The sequence below is a fragment of the Pelobates fuscus genome, chromosome 5 (assembly GCF_036172605.1).
Source record: "Pelobates fuscus isolate aPelFus1 chromosome 5, aPelFus1.pri, whole genome shotgun sequence".
NCBI lineage: Eukaryota > Metazoa > Chordata > Amphibia > Anura > Pelobatidae > Pelobates > Pelobates fuscus.
The window spans coordinates 292,464,266-292,487,568 of NC_086321.1; the positions used below are offsets into that span (position 1 = coordinate 292,464,266).

At 40.5% G+C, this 23,303-nt stretch overlaps 1 protein-coding gene across 1 annotated transcript in view; it reads left to right on the forward strand.

Annotated features, from left to right (window-relative positions):
• The window catches only part of INSR (insulin receptor), a 152,598-nt gene that overhangs the window by 66,688 nt on the left and 62,607 nt on the right, over window positions 1–23,303 (forward strand). Inside the window, exon 2 of the mRNA XM_063455443.1 lies at window positions 3,606–4,154. Coding sequence (XP_063311513.1) covers window positions 3,606–4,154 — 549 coding nt within the window. The remainder of the gene's footprint in view (window positions 1–3,605; window positions 4,155–23,303) is intronic.

The window sequence follows — 23,303 nt, forward strand, 5'->3', positions numbered from 1 at the left end:
CAATGAATTAGAATAAATCATGTGGTGATTGCATAAGGTTTGAAGGTTTAAGGTTTGTACTACATTGAATAACTGTTGTTTTTCTCTTAGTGATTTCACTGAAGTGAAAATGTTAGTTTCTCTAAATTTCTCTGGATTGAAAACTGAAAATGTATTTGTTTACAGGTGTATTTAGTGCAAACATAGGAATGGAGGTAGCATTTAAAGGAACACTATAGGGTCAGGAACACACACATGTATTCATGTATTCCTGACCCTATAGTGCAAAACCCACCATTTAAGTGGCTTGCACCCCCATAAAACTCACCTTATTTCCGGCGCAGCGCGGTTCTGCAGGCACTGGCCCCGCCCCCTTGGTGACATCATCAGAACGAATTGCAGATTTTAGCCATGGGGAAAGCATTGGATTGGCTAAGATTGGCAAAGAGGCGGGGCCAAACCTGTTTTGGCCAATCAGCACCTCCTCATAGAGATGCATTGAATCAATTCATCTCTGAGGAAAATTCACCTTCTTGACTTCCTTGAGCATTAATTGAACGATTTTTTCAAGCCAAAGTAGGATATCCTACCCTGAGGCAAAATGGCAGTGAATAATCAAACTTGCTAGTGATTCAGCTAGCTTATTTGTTCTTGTGGAATGCAACAGCAAGAAAATTTTCTTGAATGCAGCTTGCTTTCACAATCAATGGCCTTTCACAATGGCCTATCATTTGTAGGGATCGACTGATATTGATTTTTTTAGAGCCAATACCGTTAATCTGTGATCTTTCAGGCCAATAGTTTACCGATATTCTGTACATTTACCTTTTTGTTTTTGCAAATTTTTTTTTATTAAGTGGCAAATGCACAAAATATATATGCCAGTCAGAATTTTTGTTTATGTTTTCAACAATGTGTAGTGGGATGCAGTGAGAGTATTGGATTAGTAAATGCAGTGTGGGTGTTTGTGTTGTGGATGCAGTGTGTGTGTTTGTCTAGTGGATGCAGTGTGTTTGTGTGTAAATATTAGGGATGCACCGAAATAAACATTCTGGGACGAAACTTAAAATTCAGGATGCCCTTGGCCGGAATCCGAAACTGAAACCGAAAATGACTTTTTCCCCCAAATGTTTTTCAAATAGTTTTTTTTCTATAATCTTATTAATATTAGACTTTTAAATTAATTTAATGTATCTAATATGAAAAACTTCCCTTCTCTCTTAGTGGCCCCCTCTACCCCAATGTTGCTTTTCCCTTCCCTGTACCTTAGTGCTCCCCCTTAATGTTCCTCTCCCCTTCCTCTTTTTTAGTGTTCTTTTGTCCCATAGTTTTCTCCCCTTCCCTGTCTCGTAGTGTTCTTTTCTCCCCCCTGTCCCATAGTGTTCTTTCCCCCTCCCCTGTCCCATAGTATTCTTTCACCCCCTCCCCTGTCCCATAGTGTTCTTTTCCCTCTCCCCTGTCCCATAGTGTTCTTTTCCCCACTCCCCTGTCCCATAGTGCAATATTCTTGACTTTTCATGTTATCATTACTATCTTTCATTGTGATATATAATCTTCCGAATTGTCAATGCAAGAATATCTGTTAAACTATGCACTGCAAAAATAAAAAAAATATAATAAAAAAATCAGCAAATATGTGCGATAGGAACCCCCCCTTAACTGTCTCTTAGTGCCCCCCTTCCTGTCTCTTAGTGCCCCCCCATTCCCCTTAATGTTCCTCTCCCATTTCTTTTAGTGTTCCCCCCCACCCCAGTGTTCCTTTTCCCTTTCTCCCCTGTACCTTAGTGTCCTCCCTTAATGCTCCTCTCTCCCCCCAGTGTTCTTTCCTCCCCTCCCCTGTCCCATAGTGCTCTTAAACCCGCTTCCCTGTCCCATAGTGTTCTCCCACCCCATACCATAGTGTTCCTTACCACCCCCACCCCCTGTCCCAGAGTTTTCTTCCACTCCCATCCCATAGTGATCCTTACCATAAGGCGCCCGCTCGTGCTGCCTTATGTACCCGCCGGCCCACTCATTCATTATCGGTATTGCGATACTTACAAAAAGAATCGGAATATCGGCCGATAATAAAACCATTTGTATTGCCTCGGATTGGAGCTGTATTAAATATTAAGAAAAATTACTTTTATTTCCCTGAATCCATTGTGATGCTTATAACTGCTGTAAGTGGTGTTTTTACACTTCTCTTTCACATTTGCTCTTCAGGTTTATATTTGCATTATGCCTCTTACGCCTAATGTTGCCATCTATAAAATTGTTACTAATATATATATATATATATATATATATATTTTTTTTTTTAAAGCCCAGTCTTACTGTGAAACATTTTTCTGTTTAAAGAGAAAATAGTGAAAGATCAGTATGGAAACCCTGTTTACGCCAGTGGACACGTGTGGCTCCTGTAAATCAGCTGAGGCCATTTTTAGTGGCCCCAGACTAATTATAATTTATAAAGCGCCAACATATTCCGCGGCGCTGTACTAATGAGTAAACGTCACTGCAGAGATGTATGCACATAATTAATATTAGCCAGCCCGGAACATTAGTCCAGAACGTATTATGTATCTATAGATTGTGCTTGTCAAATAGCAAATGTACGGCAAAAAATAAAATACAAAAATTCACTCTTTTTTTTTTTTGCACTGATTTCTTTAGCCTTTACTTCTGCTTCTCTCTTTGTCATAGAGACAAAGACAGCAAATATAGAGCCCAGAGAACCAAGGCAATTGTGGTGCTGTGGGGATCCTGGGCGACAAACTCCAACCCACATAAACAGCAACAAAAAATGATCAGGAACTCATGTTGTCGCGATTTTATAGATTTATTGTTATCACACCAGCAACGTTTCAGCCCACTTACAGGCTTTTCTCAAGCCTAATAGATCAATGTCAGTGCAATGCCAAACAGACACCCATATTGTGTGGAAATCTATTCACAAACCGGACTTTACATAGGACACGAGGTCATGCGTTTAGACTAGAAGAAAGAAGATTTCGTCTAAGGCAAAGGAAAGGTTTTTTTACTGTAAGAACAATCAGGATGTGGAATTCTCTGCCTGAAGAAGTGGTTTTATCAGAGTCCATACAGATGTTCAAACAGCTACTAGATGCATACTTGCAAAAACGGAATATTCAAGGATATAATCTTTCAATGTAGGGTAATAACTGCTTGATCCAAGGATAAATCTGACTGCCATTCTGGGGTCAAGAAGGAATTTTTTTCCTAGCTTGTTGCAAAATTGGAAGTGCTTCAAACTGTTTTTTTTTTCCTTCTTTTGGATCAACAGCAAAAAACATATGTGAGGAAGGCTGAACTTGATGGACGCAAGTCTCTTTTCAGCTATGTAACTATGTAACTATGTAATATGCTAAGATGTGTTTGATGCAGAGTGAATAATTTTGAGATGTGGTGTCAGCTCATATTCAGATCAGCTCTTTGTGGTACTACACTATCTATTTCAAGTGGTTATGCTACTGAATAGGTTGCAGTGGCAAGTAACTTTAAGTAAGACCAGGCAAATAATGGAAAGTGTGTATGTATGTTTGATTTTTCTACTGGTCTCAAGTATTCTTTTAATTTCATATGAAATATCTAACTGTCTTTACCCTTTTTTCCATTGTTTTCAGTTTGCCGCAGTATGGATATCCGTAATAACCTGACTGAACTCTACGATCTGGAGGACTGCACAATCATTGAGGGCCATCTTCAGATCTTACTTATGTTTAACACCAAACCGGAAAACTTCAGAGGACTGAGTTTTCCAAAGCTCATCATGATAACAGACTACCTCTTACTCTTCCGTGTCTATGGTCTTGAGAGCCTCAAGGACCTCTTTCCCAACCTCACGGTCATTCGTGGTACTCGCCTCTTCTTTAACTATGCCCTGGTCATTTTCGAAATGGTTCATCTGAAGGACATTGGGCTTTACAGTCTCATGAATATCACAAGAGGGTCAGTCAGAATTGAGAAGAACAATGAACTTTGTTACCTCTCCACCATTGATTGGTCCAGGATTCTTGACTCAGTGGAAGACAATTACATCAACCTCAACAAAGATGATAAGGAATGTGGGGATGTGTGCCCAGGTAGTGCAAAGGGCAAGGTCAGTTGCCCTCATACAGTGATCAATGGACAGCTTTTTGACCAATGCTGGACACAGGACCACTGTCAGAAAGGTAAGCCATAAGCTAATAGTGTAACTACAAATTTAATTTGTGTCTTATCATTACTATAGTAACCAAAACAACTTTAACTTAATGAAGCAGTTTGGGTATATAGATAATGCCTCTGCAGCTTAACTGCTTAAATCTCTGCCATTTAGGAGATAAATCACATTTGTTTCTGTTAGGCAGCACTAGCCACACCTCCCCTGGCTGTGACTTACACCTACATGAAAACAAAATGGTTTCATTTTCAATCATATGTAACTTACTTTAAAGGGACACTATAGTCACCAGAATAGCTGCAGCTTATTGTAGTTGTTCTGGTGAGTATAGTCAGTCCTTGCAGACTTTTTGCTGTAAACACTGCCTTTTAAGAGAAAATGTAGTGATTACATTGCTCCCTAGGGGCACTTCCAGTAGCCACTCCTCTGATGGCCACTATAGGTGCTTCCTGGGGCAGTGCTGCACAGTGTGAAGCATTGATATCCAGCGCCTCCAGACTCTGAATGGAGACACTGAACTTTCCCCATGGAGATGCATTAATTCACTACATGTCTATGAGGAGATGCTGATTGGCCAGGCCGGCATTAGGCCCCGCCCTGCCTCTTTGACGATCTTGGCCAATCCAATATTTTTCCTATGAGATGAGATCATCAATTATAATGATATCAGGCAAGAAGCTGGATCAGGGGGTGAGGGCTGGGCGGCACTGGAAATTAGGTAAATTTCCATACCTTTTAAGGAGGGCTAGTGGGGGCAAGCCATCTAAATGGTGGTTTTAACATAATAGGGTCAGGAATGTATGTTTGTGTGACTGACCCTATAGTGTTCCTTTAATTTTTTTAACTCCTGTTCTGTAAATTGAGCTTTAATCACACATAGGTGTGAGCTTTAATCACACATACAGAGTCTTGCAAACTATTATCATAGCAGGAGATAACAAATTCTAATTGAATCAAAATTATGCAATAAAGGAAGTATAAACATTAGATCTCACTTCATAGGAAGTGTTTATGAAGGCTGTATAAGTCACATGCATGGAGGTGTGCCTATGGCTGCGTAAACAAAGTGATTTAACTCCTAAATGGTAGACAATTGGGCAGTGAGACTGCAGTGGTATGACCTATACACCAAAACTGCTTGTATACCAAAACTGCTCCATTAAGCTGAATTTGTTTTGGTGCATATAGTGTTCCTTTAACTTTAATGAGTGAAAAGTTTTCAGTAACGTGTCCAGTAGCTGCTCCAGTTTGTAATCCTTGATGCACTGAGATGGATTTTTAAAAAAAAAAATGTTTTATTAGTTTCTCTTAAAGCTATTTAACTTCTGTATTCTAGCTTTGCCAGCAGGCAAATAGACTGGAGGTTTATAATTCACTTGCTAGAAGCTAATTGATGTATAATGACTAGATGCATTTGGTCTCTTAATTTTTTTAAAACTGGGACTTTGTAAATGTCCTCTTTACATAGGATTGAGTGCAAAAACACATTTTAAAGCTGGCTTCAAATTAATCTGTCCAGATTTGGCTTTAGTAAATAAGAGATTTGCCAGTCAAGTCAGAATCTGGTCAATTTCACTAAATGTTTTCGATCCAGGCCAAATTCAGTGTTTAGTGAATAACCCTCTTTGAAATAGTATATAAGAGTTGCACACCTCCCAACTGTTCAGATTTAATAAAATTATACACCCAATTTTTGTATTTATTTAAAACTATTTAATGAAGTATGTGACTAGTAAAGACTGGCCACCTGCCATATAATTAACCCTAACAACTCTTAGGGTTTTTAACACTGTTAGCACTGCCATCGGGCAAATAGTTTGGATTTTTAAAAATCTTTGCCTGGATTTTTAAAGCATTCCCCTTTGTTTCTGTAATTGGCTTTTCCCACACCAAAAAGTGTCTAAAACTATTTACATACCTGCCAATCTTGCCTGTCCACCTTCCCGGATGGAAGTATGCAGACAAGATCAGGCTGTTCAGCAATAAGGGCAAAATGCGAGACAAGTCTCCAGGACTCAGGAGTGCAGATATACTGAACTCTCCAGCCAAAATGGATACTCAAGTCTTCAAAACAAAAGTTTATCATTTAGAAAAAAAATAACTTGTGTTAAAAATTACAATAAAGCAAAAATCTTAAAGGATCACCATAGGGTCAGGGACACAAACATGTATTCCTGACCCTATAGGGTTAAAACCACCATCTAGCCCCCCATGGCCCCTAATGCCTCAATAAATATAGCAAAATCTTACTGTATTCAAGCCTGAAGCTGTAGATCTGCATGCTGTTTGCCTCAGAAAAACAAGCTGGCTGCTTAAATGATTAGAAATAGTGGCCTGATCCAATCACACTGCTTCCCCATATGATTGGCTGAGACTGACAAGGAGGCAGAACAGGGGCAGAGCCAGCATGATTCAAACACCCCTGGCCAATCCGCATCTCCTCACAGAGATGAATTGAATCAACGAATCTCTATGAGGAAAGTTTAGTGTCTGCATGCAGAGGGAGGAGATACTGAATGTTTGGATGCATTTTAGGCAGCCATGACCAAGGAAGGATCTGTAACAGCTATCTGAGGAGTGGCCAGTGAAGTTATCACTAGGCTGTAATGTAAACACTGCGTTTTCTCTGAAAAGACAGAATTTACAGCAAAAAGCCTGAAGGTAATGATTTTACTCACCAGACCAAATTCAATAAGATGTAGTTGTTTTGGTGACTATAGTGTCCCTTTAAAGGGAAACTATAGTGTCAAGAAAACAAAGTTGTTTTCCTGGCACAATAGCTCCCTATGGTGCGTACCTCCTCCCCTCCCACTCCCCCCCCCTCCCCCCACCCCCCACCACCGTGGTAAATAATAATAGACGTAGTCTCGGGTGACGCTGGATAACATGAGAATGTCCAGTGTCAGGTAGGTGAAACGTCCCAGAAGTCCCTCTAGTGGTTGTCTGGCAGACAGCCACTAGAGGTGGAGTTAACCCATAAAGATAATTATTGCAGTTTCTTAAAAACGGCAATAATTACCTTTGCAGATTTAAGGGACCAGACCACTTCAATGAGCTAAAGTGGTCTAGGTGCCTCTAGTGTCATTTTAAATAAACATTTACAGCGACATTCAATGTTTTGTTTTTCAGGGTTATTCACTAAAGTCCAGAATTTGGTCCAGATTTCAGCGGGATCGAAGGCTGCCGGGCAGCTGAAATCCATACCCGAATGCTTCAAATCCGGGTCAGGTTTTAATAGACTATTTGCCCACTAGGACTATCATCCAGTGGGCAAATAGTAAAATAACCTCAGAGGTGTGAGGGTTAATTATATGCCAGACCTTGCTAGTCACATTCCGCATCAAATAGTTTTAAATAAATAAAGCTTGGATGGGAGATGGATGTGCGTATTGGGTGGGGGACGTTAAAATAGATAATGGCGTAGGACAGAGCACTAGTGCATCTGCGGCCAGTTTGGAGGGGGGTATTTAGTAAAAACAACGGGGGAGGCATCATGCTGTCAGTAGTTGGTGGCTATTATAATATAAAGGGGACAACCTAGTGCCTCCCTGTGAGAGTTTGCAGCAGACTGAACTCTGAATATTATAACTAGGCCCCCCCCTCAACCCGCCGCATAGGGAAGGACTCTTAGTTCCCTTCTTTATATTATAATAGATCTCACCTGCTGATCACGAATGGGGGAAGGGGGGACATTTAGAATCTGTCCACCCCGTTATATAACAGGGCAACGGGCTGCCCAGTCACAAGGTTTAAAACGTTACTTGATATGCCCCTACCTGCTGCATATAAGCCTCTCTTATAGTAATATAGGGGTCTTAATGATCCTTATAGGCTTTTTTTTTTTTTTTTTACTATTTAATATGGTGGCTGGCTAGCAAGTGCTGGCTAACTGTCACACAATTAAACCTTTGACTGCTGCTTTAAAAAAAAGAAAAAAAAACTATTTGCCTGCTAGAGGAGGACACTACGTCTTAAAATTATTGTTTGCTTTAAAAAAAAAAAGCTAATGAACAATAATTTGCCAATGTGCATCCTACTGGATGCATTCGGGTCCTATTCAGTTTATAATTGGTGCTTTGTGAGTATTCTGAATGCTTTATTTTGTATAGGATTTTGTATACACGAATGCATCCAGGCAATTGCTGCAAATTTGCTCAGAACAACAGAATTATGACCAGAATTGGCTTTAGTGAATATGAGTAGAAAAAAACACAGCAAAAAGAAATGGGACGTGCTAATCTTTTATAAAATGCAACAAAACCCCCCGGTGTCCTTAAGACACTTAATTTAGACAAAACACAAAATACAGAAAAAGCGGCATGGACAAAACACAAAATATAGAAAAAAAAAGGGGTGAATATGAGACTTGCCGTTTCGTTGGCACTCTGTTTTTTTTCACTGGGTTTTGTCCTTCCAGACAAAATCCGGTGTTTTGTGAATAACCCTTTTAGCAAATGATGTCACAGCCTAGCTCAACCTAGGCTCAGCCAGGGCAAACATTGTAAAAAAGAAGGAGAAATAGAAACAGCAAAAGACCGTGTGTGTAACAGGGATAGGCATTGAGGCAAGATGGTGGTGCCAATTTGCAGGATATAGAGGTGTGGCGTTGTACATTTAATTTTATTTTTCTCTCCTGTCCATACCCAGAGTCTCTTCTTCTTTATCTACATTGTTTCCCTTTTCTCTGCAAAAGTACAGGTTTATAAGACAAATGCATATTGGTTCTCTAGCATTCTATTACATAACCTATGCTCTCCATCACATTATTCACCAAAGAAACATAACTCCTGAAATTACACAAAAACATAATGGAATCCTTTGTGCTACTTCTATTACCTTATGCAAATAGATTCATTCATATTTTTGAATGAAGATAATTGCAACTCAGCTTGCTCAGGGCTATTTGCAGTGCAGTGGAAAGCTGACAGCTGAACTACAAGCCTGCAAGTGTTTACAGTGGCACCTCGGTTTGCAAACGCCTCGGTTAATATCATTTTCAGTTTACAAATGAAAATCAATTGAAAATAATGCCTCGGTTTACGTTTTTTTTTTTTCACAATACAAAGTTTCCCCAGGATGCATTGCGCCTGGGAGGTTTATAGCGCAGCCCCCATGCATGCTGGAGTCTGTGGGTAGCACGTGGCGTCGAGTGTGGAGGTGTTGGAGCGGCTTTTGCATCGAGTTTTGGAGCCATTCTGGAAAACTTTTGCAGCAGTTTTGGGACATTTTGGAACTTTTTTGGTCCATTTCTCAAACGGTGGAAAGGTAGGGAGCTGAGCTTCATCGTTTGTATGCCTTCTTCTGTGTGTTCGTCATTGTGGGTTGGTTTCCATGCCAGCTCATTTTGACTTTTTTCTGACCTCCAGAACAGATTCATTGGTTTTCATTGCATTCCTATGGGAAACTGCGTTTCGGTTTACAAATTTTTCGCAATAAGAAACGTCACGGAGAACACATTCAATTCGTAAACCGAGGTACCACTGCATATGGAAAATTTACAACTCCCCGAAAGAGGATTGGTTTAACGCTAACTGGCTGCTACCTGGTCTGGTGAAACATCACTCAAAAAAGCTTGTGATTTTCAACAAAAGCAGGAAAGGGCAATATGTGGCATTTATTTTAATTGCCCTGTTTTAATAGCTTTGACACACTGTGGGGTGGCACCCAAACACTCTTTACACCATAACAACTACAGTGAGCTGTAATGACTGTGGTACTTTCAGTGCACTTTAAACAAAAACAAATTTAAAGTTTTGTTCAATAAATGCTCACTATAGAAAATAGCCTCATTTTTCTTACAAAGCCCTGTCCATTTTGGTGTTATCCAAGGAAAGATTTGCCTTAATCTACTCTTATTAGAAAACTGAAAACTTTGTTTGGCAGTGCAAGGCTTAGCTCATTGGCTAAGAGCGATAACCTGATGTTCTCAGCCAATGAGTTAGCCCTGCATTACAGGACTTAGCTCAGGAGAGCCAACTGAAGTTCCTGACTAGATGCATTAGGCTCTCTATCAGAAGTAGTGCTAAGAATGGAGCCATCAGACCCGAGGCTCTAAAATGGTTTCACTACTTATTTACTACTTACTAGTTGGTGGGAGGCCAGGACACTCCTGACACCTACGACTACAGTTTTGGTTATTGTGCTTGGAGGGATTCTCTATATAATCATCTGAACATATTTTCTATGTTTTTGCTATGAATATGCTATATGATTTTAATGCTTACTAACTGTTTAATGATTTCTACTTCCTTAGGGTATTATACCAGCTCCCTTTTGAATGTTGTTTTTTTGTTAAGATTCAGTCTAAGATTTTAATATGGGTAGATTAATGGGCCAGTTTGTTTCTTATCTGCTGTCATAATCTCTGTCTTTGTCTCCTTGTCAGGCCTGTAACATTCCTGGGCAATTGGAATGTAATAGTCTATTCACTGTTTCTGATTCATTGACTCTAGTCATACCCCTTCTTTGGGGTTCCATTCATACTGTTCGTCACTTCATTAACATTCTCCATGAGCGGACAGAGCCCGTCCCTTTGTTCTCCGATTTCCGGTTCTAAACTCTGCTCCTCTTTTAATGATAACGTTGTACATCAACACCATTTTTTTGTATTTTATCCTTTGCTTATATACGTTGGTATTGCACAACATAAGCAATCATAACAAAAATATTATAGGGGGAGAAAAACATTTACCATGCACAATTCTTGTTTTAAAAGAGATTTAAGTAAGAAATGACTGTCCAACTTATTTGTAGCTTATTCTTTCTGGGGTAAGCATATCCAGAGGCGTAGCTAGGTCACTTGGCACCCGGGGCGAAAATCTGTTGGCCACCCCCACCCTCCCTAAATCCATATTCCAATCCAAAACTTTTCTGTGTCACCTTTCAACCTCGTGTGTCTCTTAAACCTTTTCACTTTCTTGTGTGTTTCTTAATCCACACTACTTCTTCTGTATCTCTGTATTTATTTATTTTTTAAAGATTCTTTATTTATAAGTTTTCATTTTTCTTGCAAGAATGGCAAGATACATAGGTAAAGAAGTACAGAAATATAGAAGAGTAACATGTAACATCAGATTTGAAACATAGTCTGGAGCTAGAAGTGAGTGGAACATTAATGTCTCAAGTTGTTACAGTATCCATCGGCATGCTAGCAGTACACAGGGTCTATGGAGCTTTTTCTCCATCCGTTAGTCAGGGCTTCTTCAGGGGCTTTTAGCTTGACCCTGACAGATGGTGGCTGTTGGGATCCTGATTGCTGAGTGAGAGAGGTCGTTTTAATGTGAGGTTTTAGTGGTTTGGTAGCAGCTGCGTTAGGTCTGAGATTTAGTTGATAAAGGTGTACCTAGAGAGGTGGATATACTGATTTTATCCCCTATATCTTGTGGGATAGAATGTGGTGCGTGTTAGTGTGGCTTCTGACTGTGATGGGTTTTATACCATTTGGAGGGGTGAAAGGTTAGAAAGAAAGGGGTAGAGGAGAGATAGATGCCAGCCGGATAAGGGTCAATCAGAGGGGAGGAGGTTGCACGCCAGCGACCTAGGTCCCCAACCCGGGAGGAGGGGAAATTAGGAGTCTAGGGTAAGATGTCGATGTCTCAAGTGAGCTTTTTCTTAATGATTAAGTGAAGGGTTATCCTGGTTTGGCAGATAGTTACCAAGGGCCTAATCTGTTTCCTAACCCTCTTCCTAACAATTTTATTGTCCCCCACTTACATTAACAGTGACATGCATCTTGCATGCTTACACAGATATGCAGTCATACATTCACTCACATAACATGGACACGAAGAGTCACATACACAGACTTACAGTCAAAACGTAAATTATAACGTGTGTGGCAGTGTACTCCTGCTTCGGAGCTCCTGTTCAAACGTTATACTCAGCTGACACATTTGCTTCCACAATTGTGCCATCAGCATTTTATTATTGGATCCATGGCCCTGTTATTAAACGATTATGCAGTCACTTACACATACATATACCTAGACACACAGTCACATACATACACACAAACGCACACATTCACATGCATAAGCCACACATAGTCAATGGCACACAGTCATACATGTAGTCATGGGCACACACACACAGTCAGTCACCACACTCATAATCACAGGAACATAGTCACAGCGACTGTTACAAGGACACACAGTCAAAAACATTTACATGTACATGCACACAGTTACAATAACACAGTTACAGTTGCAGCCACACACAGTTACCTTCACACACACACATACCTACTGGCACAAACAGAGTTAACGTTAAAGCGGCACTGTCATGCCGAATCCCGTTTTTTTTTAAACCCCCCTCCCGCCTCCACTACATCCAATTAACCCCTTAGTCACCCCCAAATGCCCCTAAGCCCCCCCGGATTACCTATTTATTAATCTGTATTTTCTGCCCCGATCTATATTCAGGGCGCCGCCATCTTTGTGTGGGTAGGTGAAGTCCCTGTGGGACACGTCATCTGCCCACACTAGACTTCCTGTGAGATTCCCGCACATGCCCAGTGAAACACCTGGACATGCGAACGGGAATTTCATCTATTCATTCATTCATCAGACAGACAAATGAATGAATAGAAAAATCAGACAAACAAACAAATACCGAATATCAGTGTTCGTTTGTTCGTTCAGTTTATTACAAGGAGGGAGCTACCGGCAGGCACTCCCTCCTTGTAATATGTAACTATAGAAGCGGCAGGGAGCAGAGATCCCCACCACTTCATAAGCCCCCCAGGTCCCCCCCTCACTCTATGGGGATCAATATGACCCCCATAATAGTATAAAGGAGAATAAAATCTCCCCAATGCCCCTACTCGCTATACCGCGAGTAGGGGCATGTCTACTAAACAGCCTGTGGCTGCTCACTGTAAAATAAAATCCCTACTATCCGGCCCCCACCCCTGCGCGGTGGGTGGGGGCCATAAATTACAATGGGGGGATGGGGACCTACTGTCCTCCCCCCCCCCCATCCTTGAGCGGCGGGTGGTGGCCATAATGATAATAGAGGGGGGGAGAACTACTGGGACCGAATGTCCCCAGGCCCCCACCCCTGGGTGGCAGGTGGGGGCCATAATGATAATGGGGGGGGACCTACTGTCCTCCCCCTCTGGCCCCCACCCCTGGGCGGCGGGTGGGGGCCATAATGATAATGAGGGGGGGGGACACACCTAGTGTCCTCCGGCCCCACCCATGGCCCTAAATCAAATAACCCCCCCCCCCTCTATCAAAGGTGACTAGGGGTCCCCAAGCCCCTAGTCACCCACCCCCCACCCAAATAAAAAAGCCCCTACCTACCCCCCTCACCCTAAAAAATAGTGAGGGGGGAATACAATTACTACCCTGTAAATAAAATTAAACTTACCATTCAACGTCTTCTTTTTTCTGAAATCTTCATTTTTCAGCCCCAAAAAAGGCCATGAACTTTCCCACGCTGTGTAAAATGACACAGAGCACTGTGATTGGATGGCTTGAAATCCATCCAATCACAGTGCTCTGTGTCATTTTACACAGCGTGGGAAAGTTCATTTTCCCACGGTGTAAAATGACACAGAGCACTGTGATTGGATGGATTTCAAGCCACCCAATCAGAGTGCTCTATGTCATTTTACACAGCGTGGGAAAGTTCTTTGGAATTTTCCCACGCTGTGTAAAATGACAAAATGCACTCTAATTGGCTTAAACCAGCCAATCAGAGTGTTCTTAGCCTAATTGCAGGGCGGGGCAAGGCTTTATAAGCCTTCCCCTGCCCTGCAGAGCTCAGTCTGCGCGAAGCCCTCCATGGGTGAAGATTTTTTAAGCGTCAGGTTTTTTCTTTTTCGTCTGGATTTTTTTTTCGACGGGTATGATGGCTTTTTATTTGGCCTTTTTGGGGGCTGAAAAACAAAGATTTTAGAAAAAAGAAGACGTCAAATGGTAAGTTGAATTTTTCTTTACAGGTTAGTTATTTTATTCCCCCCTCACAATTTTTAGGGTGAGGGGGGTAGGTAGGGGATAGTTTTATTTGGGTGGGAGGGGGGTCGACTAGGGGCTTGGGACCCCTAGTCACCTTTATGGGGGGGGAGACTTTTATTTAGGGCCCCCACCCACCGCTCAGGGGTGGGGGCCGGTGGGGGAGGACAGTAGGTCCCCCCCCTTATTGTTTTTTAGGGCCCCCACCCACCGCTCAGGGGTGGGGGCCAGGGGGGAGGACAGTAGGTCCCCCCACCCACCGCTCAGGGGTGGGGGCCGGTGGGGGAGGACAGTAGGTCCCCCCCCTTATTGTTTTTTAGGGCCCCCACCCACCGCTCAGGGGTGGGGGCCAGGGGGGAGGACAGTAGGTCCCCCCACCCACCGCTCAGGGGTGGGGGCCGGTGGGGGAGGACAGTAGGCCCCCCCTTATTGTTTTTTAGGGCCCCTACCCACCGCTCAGGGGTGGGGGCCGGGGGGAGTACAGTAGGCCCCCCTTATTGTTTTTTAGGGCCCCCACCCACCGCTCAGGGGTGGGGGCCGGGGGGGGAGGACAGTAAGTCCCCCCCCCCACCATTCTTATATAGGGCCACCGCTCAGGGGTGGGGGCCGGGAGGGAGGACAGTAGTTCCCCCCCCTTATTGTTTTTAGGGCCCCCACCCACCGCTCGGGGGGGAGGACAGTAGGTCCCCCCCCTTATGCTTATTTAGGGCCCCCACCCGCCGCAGGGGTGGGGGCGGGGGTTGGACAATAGGTCCCCCCATTGTGTTTTATAGCTCCCACCACGCAGGGGTGGGGGCAGGACAGTAGGGGTGGGGCCAATAGTTTTTTTTTTGTGTGTGTTTTTTTTACAGTGAGCAGCCACAGGCTGCTCACTGCTTAATAGACATGCCCCTACTCTCGGTATAGCGAGTAGGGGCATATTGTTTACTAATACTAAGTAATCTTTACTTAGTATTAGTAAATTTGGCTGAAAGACCAATTTAGGTCTTTCGGCCTTTTAGTAGATAGCTCCCTAATACCGTGGGGATTAGGGAGTTATCTACTAAGCGGCTGCAAGATGCAGCCACAGCAATGAATAGGATCGGAGTTTCATTCATTCGAATGAAATTCCGATCCGAACAAAGTCCCGAATTGTGTTCTGACACGAATGGAGAAACTGTTAGAAAGCAATTCGTCAGTTTTGCTGGCGTTCTGTCTAAGTGACAGGAAGCATCGTGGGAACAGGGAGGAAAGCTAAGGATCATGGGAAAATTGCTGTGACCACCGGAAACGAAGCACACTTTGCTCCTCCGCTAGTCACCGCTGGTCACTGTGTACTAAACCTCCAGAAGATAAATAGTCCCTACTTTTTCTTACGTTTTAAAGAAAACTATAGCAGATAGGAAGAAAAGAAGAACAGATCCTGAGAGAGGGAGAGAAGAGGAATCGATTGGGGAAAGGTAGGTTCGGCATGGCAGTGCCGCTTTAAAGTCACACACTTTAGGAATGAGAATTACCCCCACGATGGCATACCATTTGCAAAAGTAGACAACCAAAGGTATTGCAAATAGGTTATGTCCAGTATTTTTTTGTAACCACTTAGTCATAGACACTGGCAAAAATTTGCGTTTAGATTAGTTTTTTTGCATCTTTTAAATACAAATATGAATGCTAACTTTGGCCAGTGTTTATACCCCATTTGTACCTTGGGTAGTCTACTTTTGCAAATAGTATGCTATAATTGGGATAATTCTCATTCCTGGGCTACCATAGAGTCTCACTGTCAACATAACCAGTCTTGCAAATCTCAATGTGTATAAACTGAAAAATGTAATGTGCTATATTTAACCCTGTAACTTTTCAGAACACCATAAAACAGGGCTCGACAAATCCCAGGTGCCAGGTCGCCGTGGTGACTAGGATTTTTGTCCTGGCGTCTGAGATTTGCTGGCCCATTCAGCCCCCCGAGGTGGCCAGCTGTCTATTATTGGAGGCGAGCTGCCGACAGGCTCATAAAGAGCATGTGCGTGCGTGTGGGTGGTCGGTTGGTCGGCAAGATCAGTAAGAGCGTGGGCAGGCAGCTTTGCGAGTGAGAGCATTGGCCTGCGCACGGAAGGGAGACCCCTGGAGGTTTGAGGCAGAAGGGCATGCGCGTGGGGAGCTGTAACCTCCCTTCCTGCTCTGCTTCCTCGCACGCCCTCCAGTGATGCTGGGAGCCGGTATATGACGTCATGGGAGATGCAGGGAGATGGCTAAAGCCCCGCTGGAACACAGGGAAAGCTGAACCCAGGTGGGGAGGCTGAATGGTCACATAAATGTGTGTGATTATTGCAATGACAGTGAGTGTGTGTGTGTGTGTGTGTGTTTGTGTCTGATTGAGTGTGTTTAGATGACTGGTACCCCTCCAATTACATGGGAAAGGGGTTTATACTCACCTTTTTCTCCGACGCTGTGCTGATCTTGCTGCAGCTGGCCCGGCCTCCATGACTGCTACCATCAATCTTGATCCATAGGAAAGCATTGGGAGGCTATTGCGCAAGTATGGCAAAGCGCCATGCTGCACCAATCTGCAACTCTTCATAGAGATGCATTGATGCAGGGCGTGGAGACGCTATACCGAGGTACTGTGCAGCACTGACCCAGGATGCAGTCTGAGTGACTGTCACTAGAAGTGATTCAAGGCAGCAATGTAAATACACAGGGTTTACATTGAAAAGTGTGCAGAGACAGATTATAGACACAAGAACAACTAACTACATTAAGCTGTAGTGGTTCTGGTGACTATAGTGTCCCTTGAAGAATTGTATTTTTGACATTGAAAAACCTGGCTCCTAACTTTTTTTGCTGGCTCCTAGATTCCAAGCAAATTTGTCAAGCCCTGCCATAAAAGTTGAATAGGGGAGGTACTGTTTTACTTGTGAGACATCGCGGAACACTAATATGTGTATTTTATTGCAAGAAAAACCAACCCGTATTATGACATTCACAGTTATAGTGCCATGCAGAATATATATATATATATATATATATATATATAAAATCTTAATTTTTTTAGTAAATGTATTCCCCCCTCCCTACCTTTTACCTGTGGCCAGAGAGGACCTGCCGGAAACAGAAGATAGCCTGAGCTGGGTCCTAGCCGTCGCCTCTAAAATGTGAATGACACCTGGGGCAGACTGCTCCGCTCGATAATATCGGTATAATTTAAACCGATATCGATTTATTGACAAATTGCAAAACCAATAATCGTTTGATCCCTACTTTTTAGCAGGTATGAAGTTGTATTCAGAATTAGATGAGGTTGTCTATGTTGCTTACGAGCCTTTAGCATTTTCAATATATAGTTTAGTGCCTGGTTCAAAAGGAGTTATTCCTACATATTGTCCCAAAAAGCTACAAAAGGATATTTGTCCTGAATATGCCTATATATAAGTGGTGGAACGCTCCCAGGCAAGTGTTTGCCATATATATATATATATATATATATATATATATATATATATATCTTGCATGCCATATCCCAGGTCAAAGGCTAAAAGGCTAGCATGGGTAGCTTTGATTTGAGTTGTTTTTCAGGAAACCACAGTCTTTAAATATGGAGTAGGGCACTGGAGTAATGAGGGGTGTATCGGGTTAACTTCCTGTTTGGGTTGAGCAACTTCCTATTAGCAAATTCCTGTCCAAACCATATGCCTCTGGGAACATAATTTATGTCACAAGGAGGAGAGTAGGTTAAGGTCATTTCTTTGGGAGCCAGAAAGGATGTAGAGGGTTGTTAGGTGAGTCACGTATCTTTGACTGAGCTGTCTGTTTGAAACAATCTAATTTTGGCTGTCCCAAGGCTCTCCCTAAATCAAAATCTTGTCACTGCTGTCCAAATGTGAATATGTTTGCAGACATTCCCTTCAAAGTGGAGCCTGGAGGGGCCTTATGAAACCAGCAATGATTTTTTGGTTTTCAGTTTATCACTGCCCACTGTTACTGGTATGATTTGGTATGGCTTAAGGCACAGCCACCATAGCCTTTCCTTCAGATGTGGCTGGGCTGCGGGCATCCGAGAACATGATAAATTGTTTGGAAACATTTTACTAATGAAATCATTAAGTATACTCTTTTTTTATGCATTTTTTAATTAGTGTAATATTGTGATTTGCATCTGACAGATAAAGTCTGTTTAGCTAGTTGTATGAACTCTACAAGTTGCATATCTTTCTAGTAAGGCTGAAAATAAATGTGATGCTTGAAAGCCGCTGCTGAAGGTAAAGAAGTAGGCGTTCTTCAATTCTTTTTTTCTCACTGGGGTATGTCTTGTTCCAAAAAAGGTTGGGAACCACTGGTTTAGAGAACTCCTCAGTATCTGTAGGGTTAAGCGGACAAGAATGCGGACATGAGTCACATTTTACAACTTAATAGGAAGGTGTGCTCCTTTTTCCAAGCCTGCCACCTTCCACCCAGTCCTTAAGGATCCCCACCCTTTCATAGAACTCAATACACCTTCTTAATGGAGCAACCTTAGCACTGCCTTTAAGAAAACAAAACAAACAAAAAAAATCTTCATTTTTGCGTGGAGCAAGACAGATATTATGGCAATACAGAGGGCAATAAATGTCAATTTTTTAAATGAAGAAAAGCAATTAACGTTGTTCCACTAGGGTACCATGCTTGATATGGAAAAAAATTTGAGAGACAAAATAGCTATTGTTTGTATGAGATCCCACGAGTACAGAATATATATGCAGAGTTACCAGTATAGCAGAACAAGATATTGGGTATGAAAATATTAATAACATTAAAAATAATAATAATAATAATAGGGGTATAAAATACCACTGCAAATGGTCAGTACTGCAATTTTAACAGATTCATTACTAAGTTGACTACATTACTACATGCCATTTCACTATTTAAGAATTGGTCAATGGATTACGGTTTGATTTGTCCTTAACACAAATTGTGTTTTCTTTTTTGTATAATAAATTAAATCAAGACCTTACAGCTATCTCAAATGCGTTGTGCTCTTTTTTATTATACACTTAAACTATTATGAAAAAACTTTCAATTACAGTTTTTGTGTTTCTTCCAGTTTACCTTTGTATTAGACATTTTTCACAGGTGTCTGCTTGGTCAAGTGTAAACAAGTGAACAACCTCGTGTTCTGAAGTTTTATCATGCAATAATAATATTTTAACTACACAAAATGCTTGCCAAACTGCTAGCAAATTAATGGATACAGTTTTATTTTTATCTCTTAAAGGAACACTGCAAATACAGAATATTCAAAGATATATTTGATATGTATGTGAACAGGTTGTTGATCCAAGGAGACATTTGATTACCATTATTACCATTATGGAGTCAAGAACGATTTATTCGCCTTTTTGTGGCATAATTGGAAATCGCTACAGATAGTTCTTTTTTTTGCCTTTTTTGGAGCAACACCATAAAGGAATGGGTTTCAAGATTGATCTTGCTAGACTTTAGTCTTTTATTAACCTAGAGTATTATGTAACAATACTCCCTATAACATCATTTTATTGAAGTTGTTATAGTGCCTAGAGTAGATCCCCCCTTGAATTTGTCCCCAAATATCTGTTTTAATTGAAAAAAACAAAACAAAAACAATTTGACAATTTGGGGGTTACCTAAGTAGAACAGATCTGGGGCAGTATTATAAAAGTGGTGTGATCACCAAGAACATTTCATTGGTTTGCATGATGATTCCCTGCTCCTAGAATGCTAGCCTCAATTGCTCTTCATACCTAACCCTCGCTGTCATCTTACTCAGGATGCATAAAAATAAATACGGTACATACGTCAAGGCTTTATTGGGAAAAATATAGACAGCTGTGTTCAAGTTCCTGAAAACAGTGATTATGGTCTTATTTTTTTTAGAAAGTATTTTACCAGGAAGCATATATTAAGATTTCTTTCATTCCAAGCATGGCGCAGGTTCTGCAAACAGTACCTTCTCATTGCAAGCTTAGACAGAGGTTTGTACTGACCCTGTATATATTTGTATATTGCTACCATATCAACTCAGAGATGCCTTTTTTTCTAATGAAAACAAATCCAGTTTTTCTAGCCTTTCTTCATAACTAATGTTTTCAATGCTCTTTATTAATTTTAAAGCATGCCTCTGCATTTTTCTAATTTTGCAATAGTTTTCTTTAAAATGGTTGTCCAAAATTGCACCGCTTATTCAAGGTGTGGTTAGACCATTTATTTATGCTTTTTTTATATGACAGCACCTTACTAGCCTTTGTAATGGCAGACTAGCATTGCATACTGTTACTAAACTGAACCCCACTTAATGTATGCGTTGCTTGTCCGTTCCCTATTCTGAAATGCATTCATCTGTATTAAACCTCATTTGTCAGTTGCCTATCTGGTCCCCCAATACACGCATATCCCCATGAACCCTGAGGCACTCCTCTTACCAGTGGTGATAGCCAACAAGGTTGCGGTAGGCAACAATGTAAACATTGCCTTTTCTTAGAAAAGGCAGTGCTTAACCCCATCAGGACTGAGTCAATAGTACACGTTCTGATCAAAACAAAACATAAACAAAAACTGGAATTTGCGCTATATGTCTGTTCAACCGTAATTCACCTCTTTCATATTAAATGCACCCACACTTATTATATATCATTTTGTTCAGGAGAAACAGGGCTTTCATTTCATATCAAATATTTATATATGAAACATAATTTATTATGAATAAAATAAAAAAAACTTTGAGAAATTTGTAATTTTAAAAAAAAATTGTAGTTACGCCTCACATTTTAGCTGTAAATGTCATAATACTGTTAGGTTTTAATGCACATATTTGTAATCAGCGATGTCTCACGAGTACAACAGTACCCCCCATTAACAGGTTTTATGGTGTTTTGGAAAGTTACAGGGTTAAATATAGAACGTTCCATTTTCAAATTGAAATTTGCCAGATTAGTAATGTTACCTTTGAGACGGTGTGGTAGCCCAGGAATGAGAATTACCCCCTTAATGGCATACCATTTGAAAAAGTAGACAAGCCAAGGTATTGAAAGTGGGGTATGTTTAGTCTTTTTTAGTAGCCACTTAGTCACAAACACTGGCCAAAGTTAGCGTTCATATTTGTTTTTGTGTGAAAAAAGCAAAAAAAACTAATATTTGGACAGTGTTTGTGACTAAGTGGCTACTAAGAAAGAATGGACATACCCCACTTGCAATACCTCGGGTTGTCTACTTTTGCAAATGGTATGCCATCATGGGGGTAGTTCTTATTCCTGGGCTACCATACGCTCTCAAAGGCAACATAACCAATCTGGCAGATTTCAATGTCAAAAAAATGAAATGCAAGCCTTATATGTGAATCTCTAACTTTCCAAAACACCATAAAACCTGTACATGGGGGGTACTGTTATTCTCGGGAGACTTCACTAAACACAAATATTAGTGTTTTAAAACAGTAAAACATATTACAACAATAATATAGTCCATAAAAGTGCCGTTCGTTTGTAAAAAAAATGCAAAAAAAATTCACTTTTACTTAAAATATCATCGTTGTAATACAATTTACCAGTTTGAAACACTAATATTTGAGTTCAGCGAAGTCTCCCGAGTAAAACAGTACCCCCTATGTACAGGTTTTATGGTGTCTTGGAGAGTTACAGGGTCAAATATAGCGCTTGCGAATTAAATTCTCTGCACTTTCTCCCTGTGTTGTCAGGCATGTCAATCAAATTTTAATTAATAAAATCACATAATTATGTTAAAAGATTATTTAAATATACATGTGGAATTTTAATATATATGCATTTATAGGTATTTAAATTCTACATGTATACTAATGTAATCTTTTATGTAATTATATGTATTTATCTCTATATATATATATATATATATATATATTTGCGGTTATTTGTATTTTATATATAGATAGATATATATAGAATGTCATTCTAAGTGTATTTTGTTACCAATATATATATTAATAACAAAATACAGTTAGAATGAAATTACATATGAATATATAATTTATATTAAATTTTGTTTCAATATTTTATTTATTTTATTATTTTATTTATTTATTATTGTAATTATACGTGTATATATATATATATATATATATATATATATATATATATATATATATAAATATATGTGTATATATCTATTATATATATATATAATATATATACATATTATATATGTAACGTCATTCCAAGTGTATTTTAATATTATATATACTAATATTAATATTAAAATACACTTTGTATGACGTTACATATATATAATATGTATATATATTATATATATATATATATATATATATATATATATATATATATATATATATATATATATATATATATATATATATATATATAAATACTTGTAATTTAATTCTAAACATGTTTAATTTTTTTTTTTTTTACACTACCTACTAGCAGGGGGACTGTCTGATATTTTAGACAGTCCCCCTGCTGGCAGATCCACAGCCAGCTATAGGGGGCCTCATTTGCCGGGGGAGGGCTGCCTGGGCTGTAAGACAGCCCTCCAGAAGAGGTTCGCGGCGGAGGTGAGTACACCGGACCTCCTGGGGGCTTAAGCCGTCACAGCGTTCTATGCCGCCGCAACGGCTTTAAAGCCGGGACGGCATAGAACGCCATAACGGTGTTAAGGGGTTAAACTCGTGAGCCTCCAGGGACAGGTGATTTTGATGCCTAGTGTGATCCTTTAAACATGTCAAAGTGTAGAAGTTAACACAGTGATTTCTACATAAATTGCTTTGATTTACAGCAATGTTTAATTGCGTACTTTGTAATGTAATATACTTAGCTTTGGGTTGTCCAATAATTTAGATGGAAAAGAACAACCAGAATTGTTGTGTTAATTATTACATACACCTTCCCAAAAGTGCAAAATAAATTTTAACCCATGAAGCCCTACTTAAAGGGACACTATAGGCACCCAGACCACTTTAGCTAATTGAAGTGGTCTGGGGCATATTCCCTGATTCCTTAACCCTGGAAAAGTAATTACTGAAGTTTTTAATTAACTGTCATAATTACCTTTATGGATTAACTCTATCTCTAGCGGCTGTCTATTAGACAGCCACAAGTGGGACTTCTGAGTCGTTAGGCGACTTTTGGTCGTCTAACTGATGCTTGACGTCCTCACAATATGCATGATGACATCCAGCATCATCTGAAACCTCACAGGAAAGCTTTGTAAAATACTTT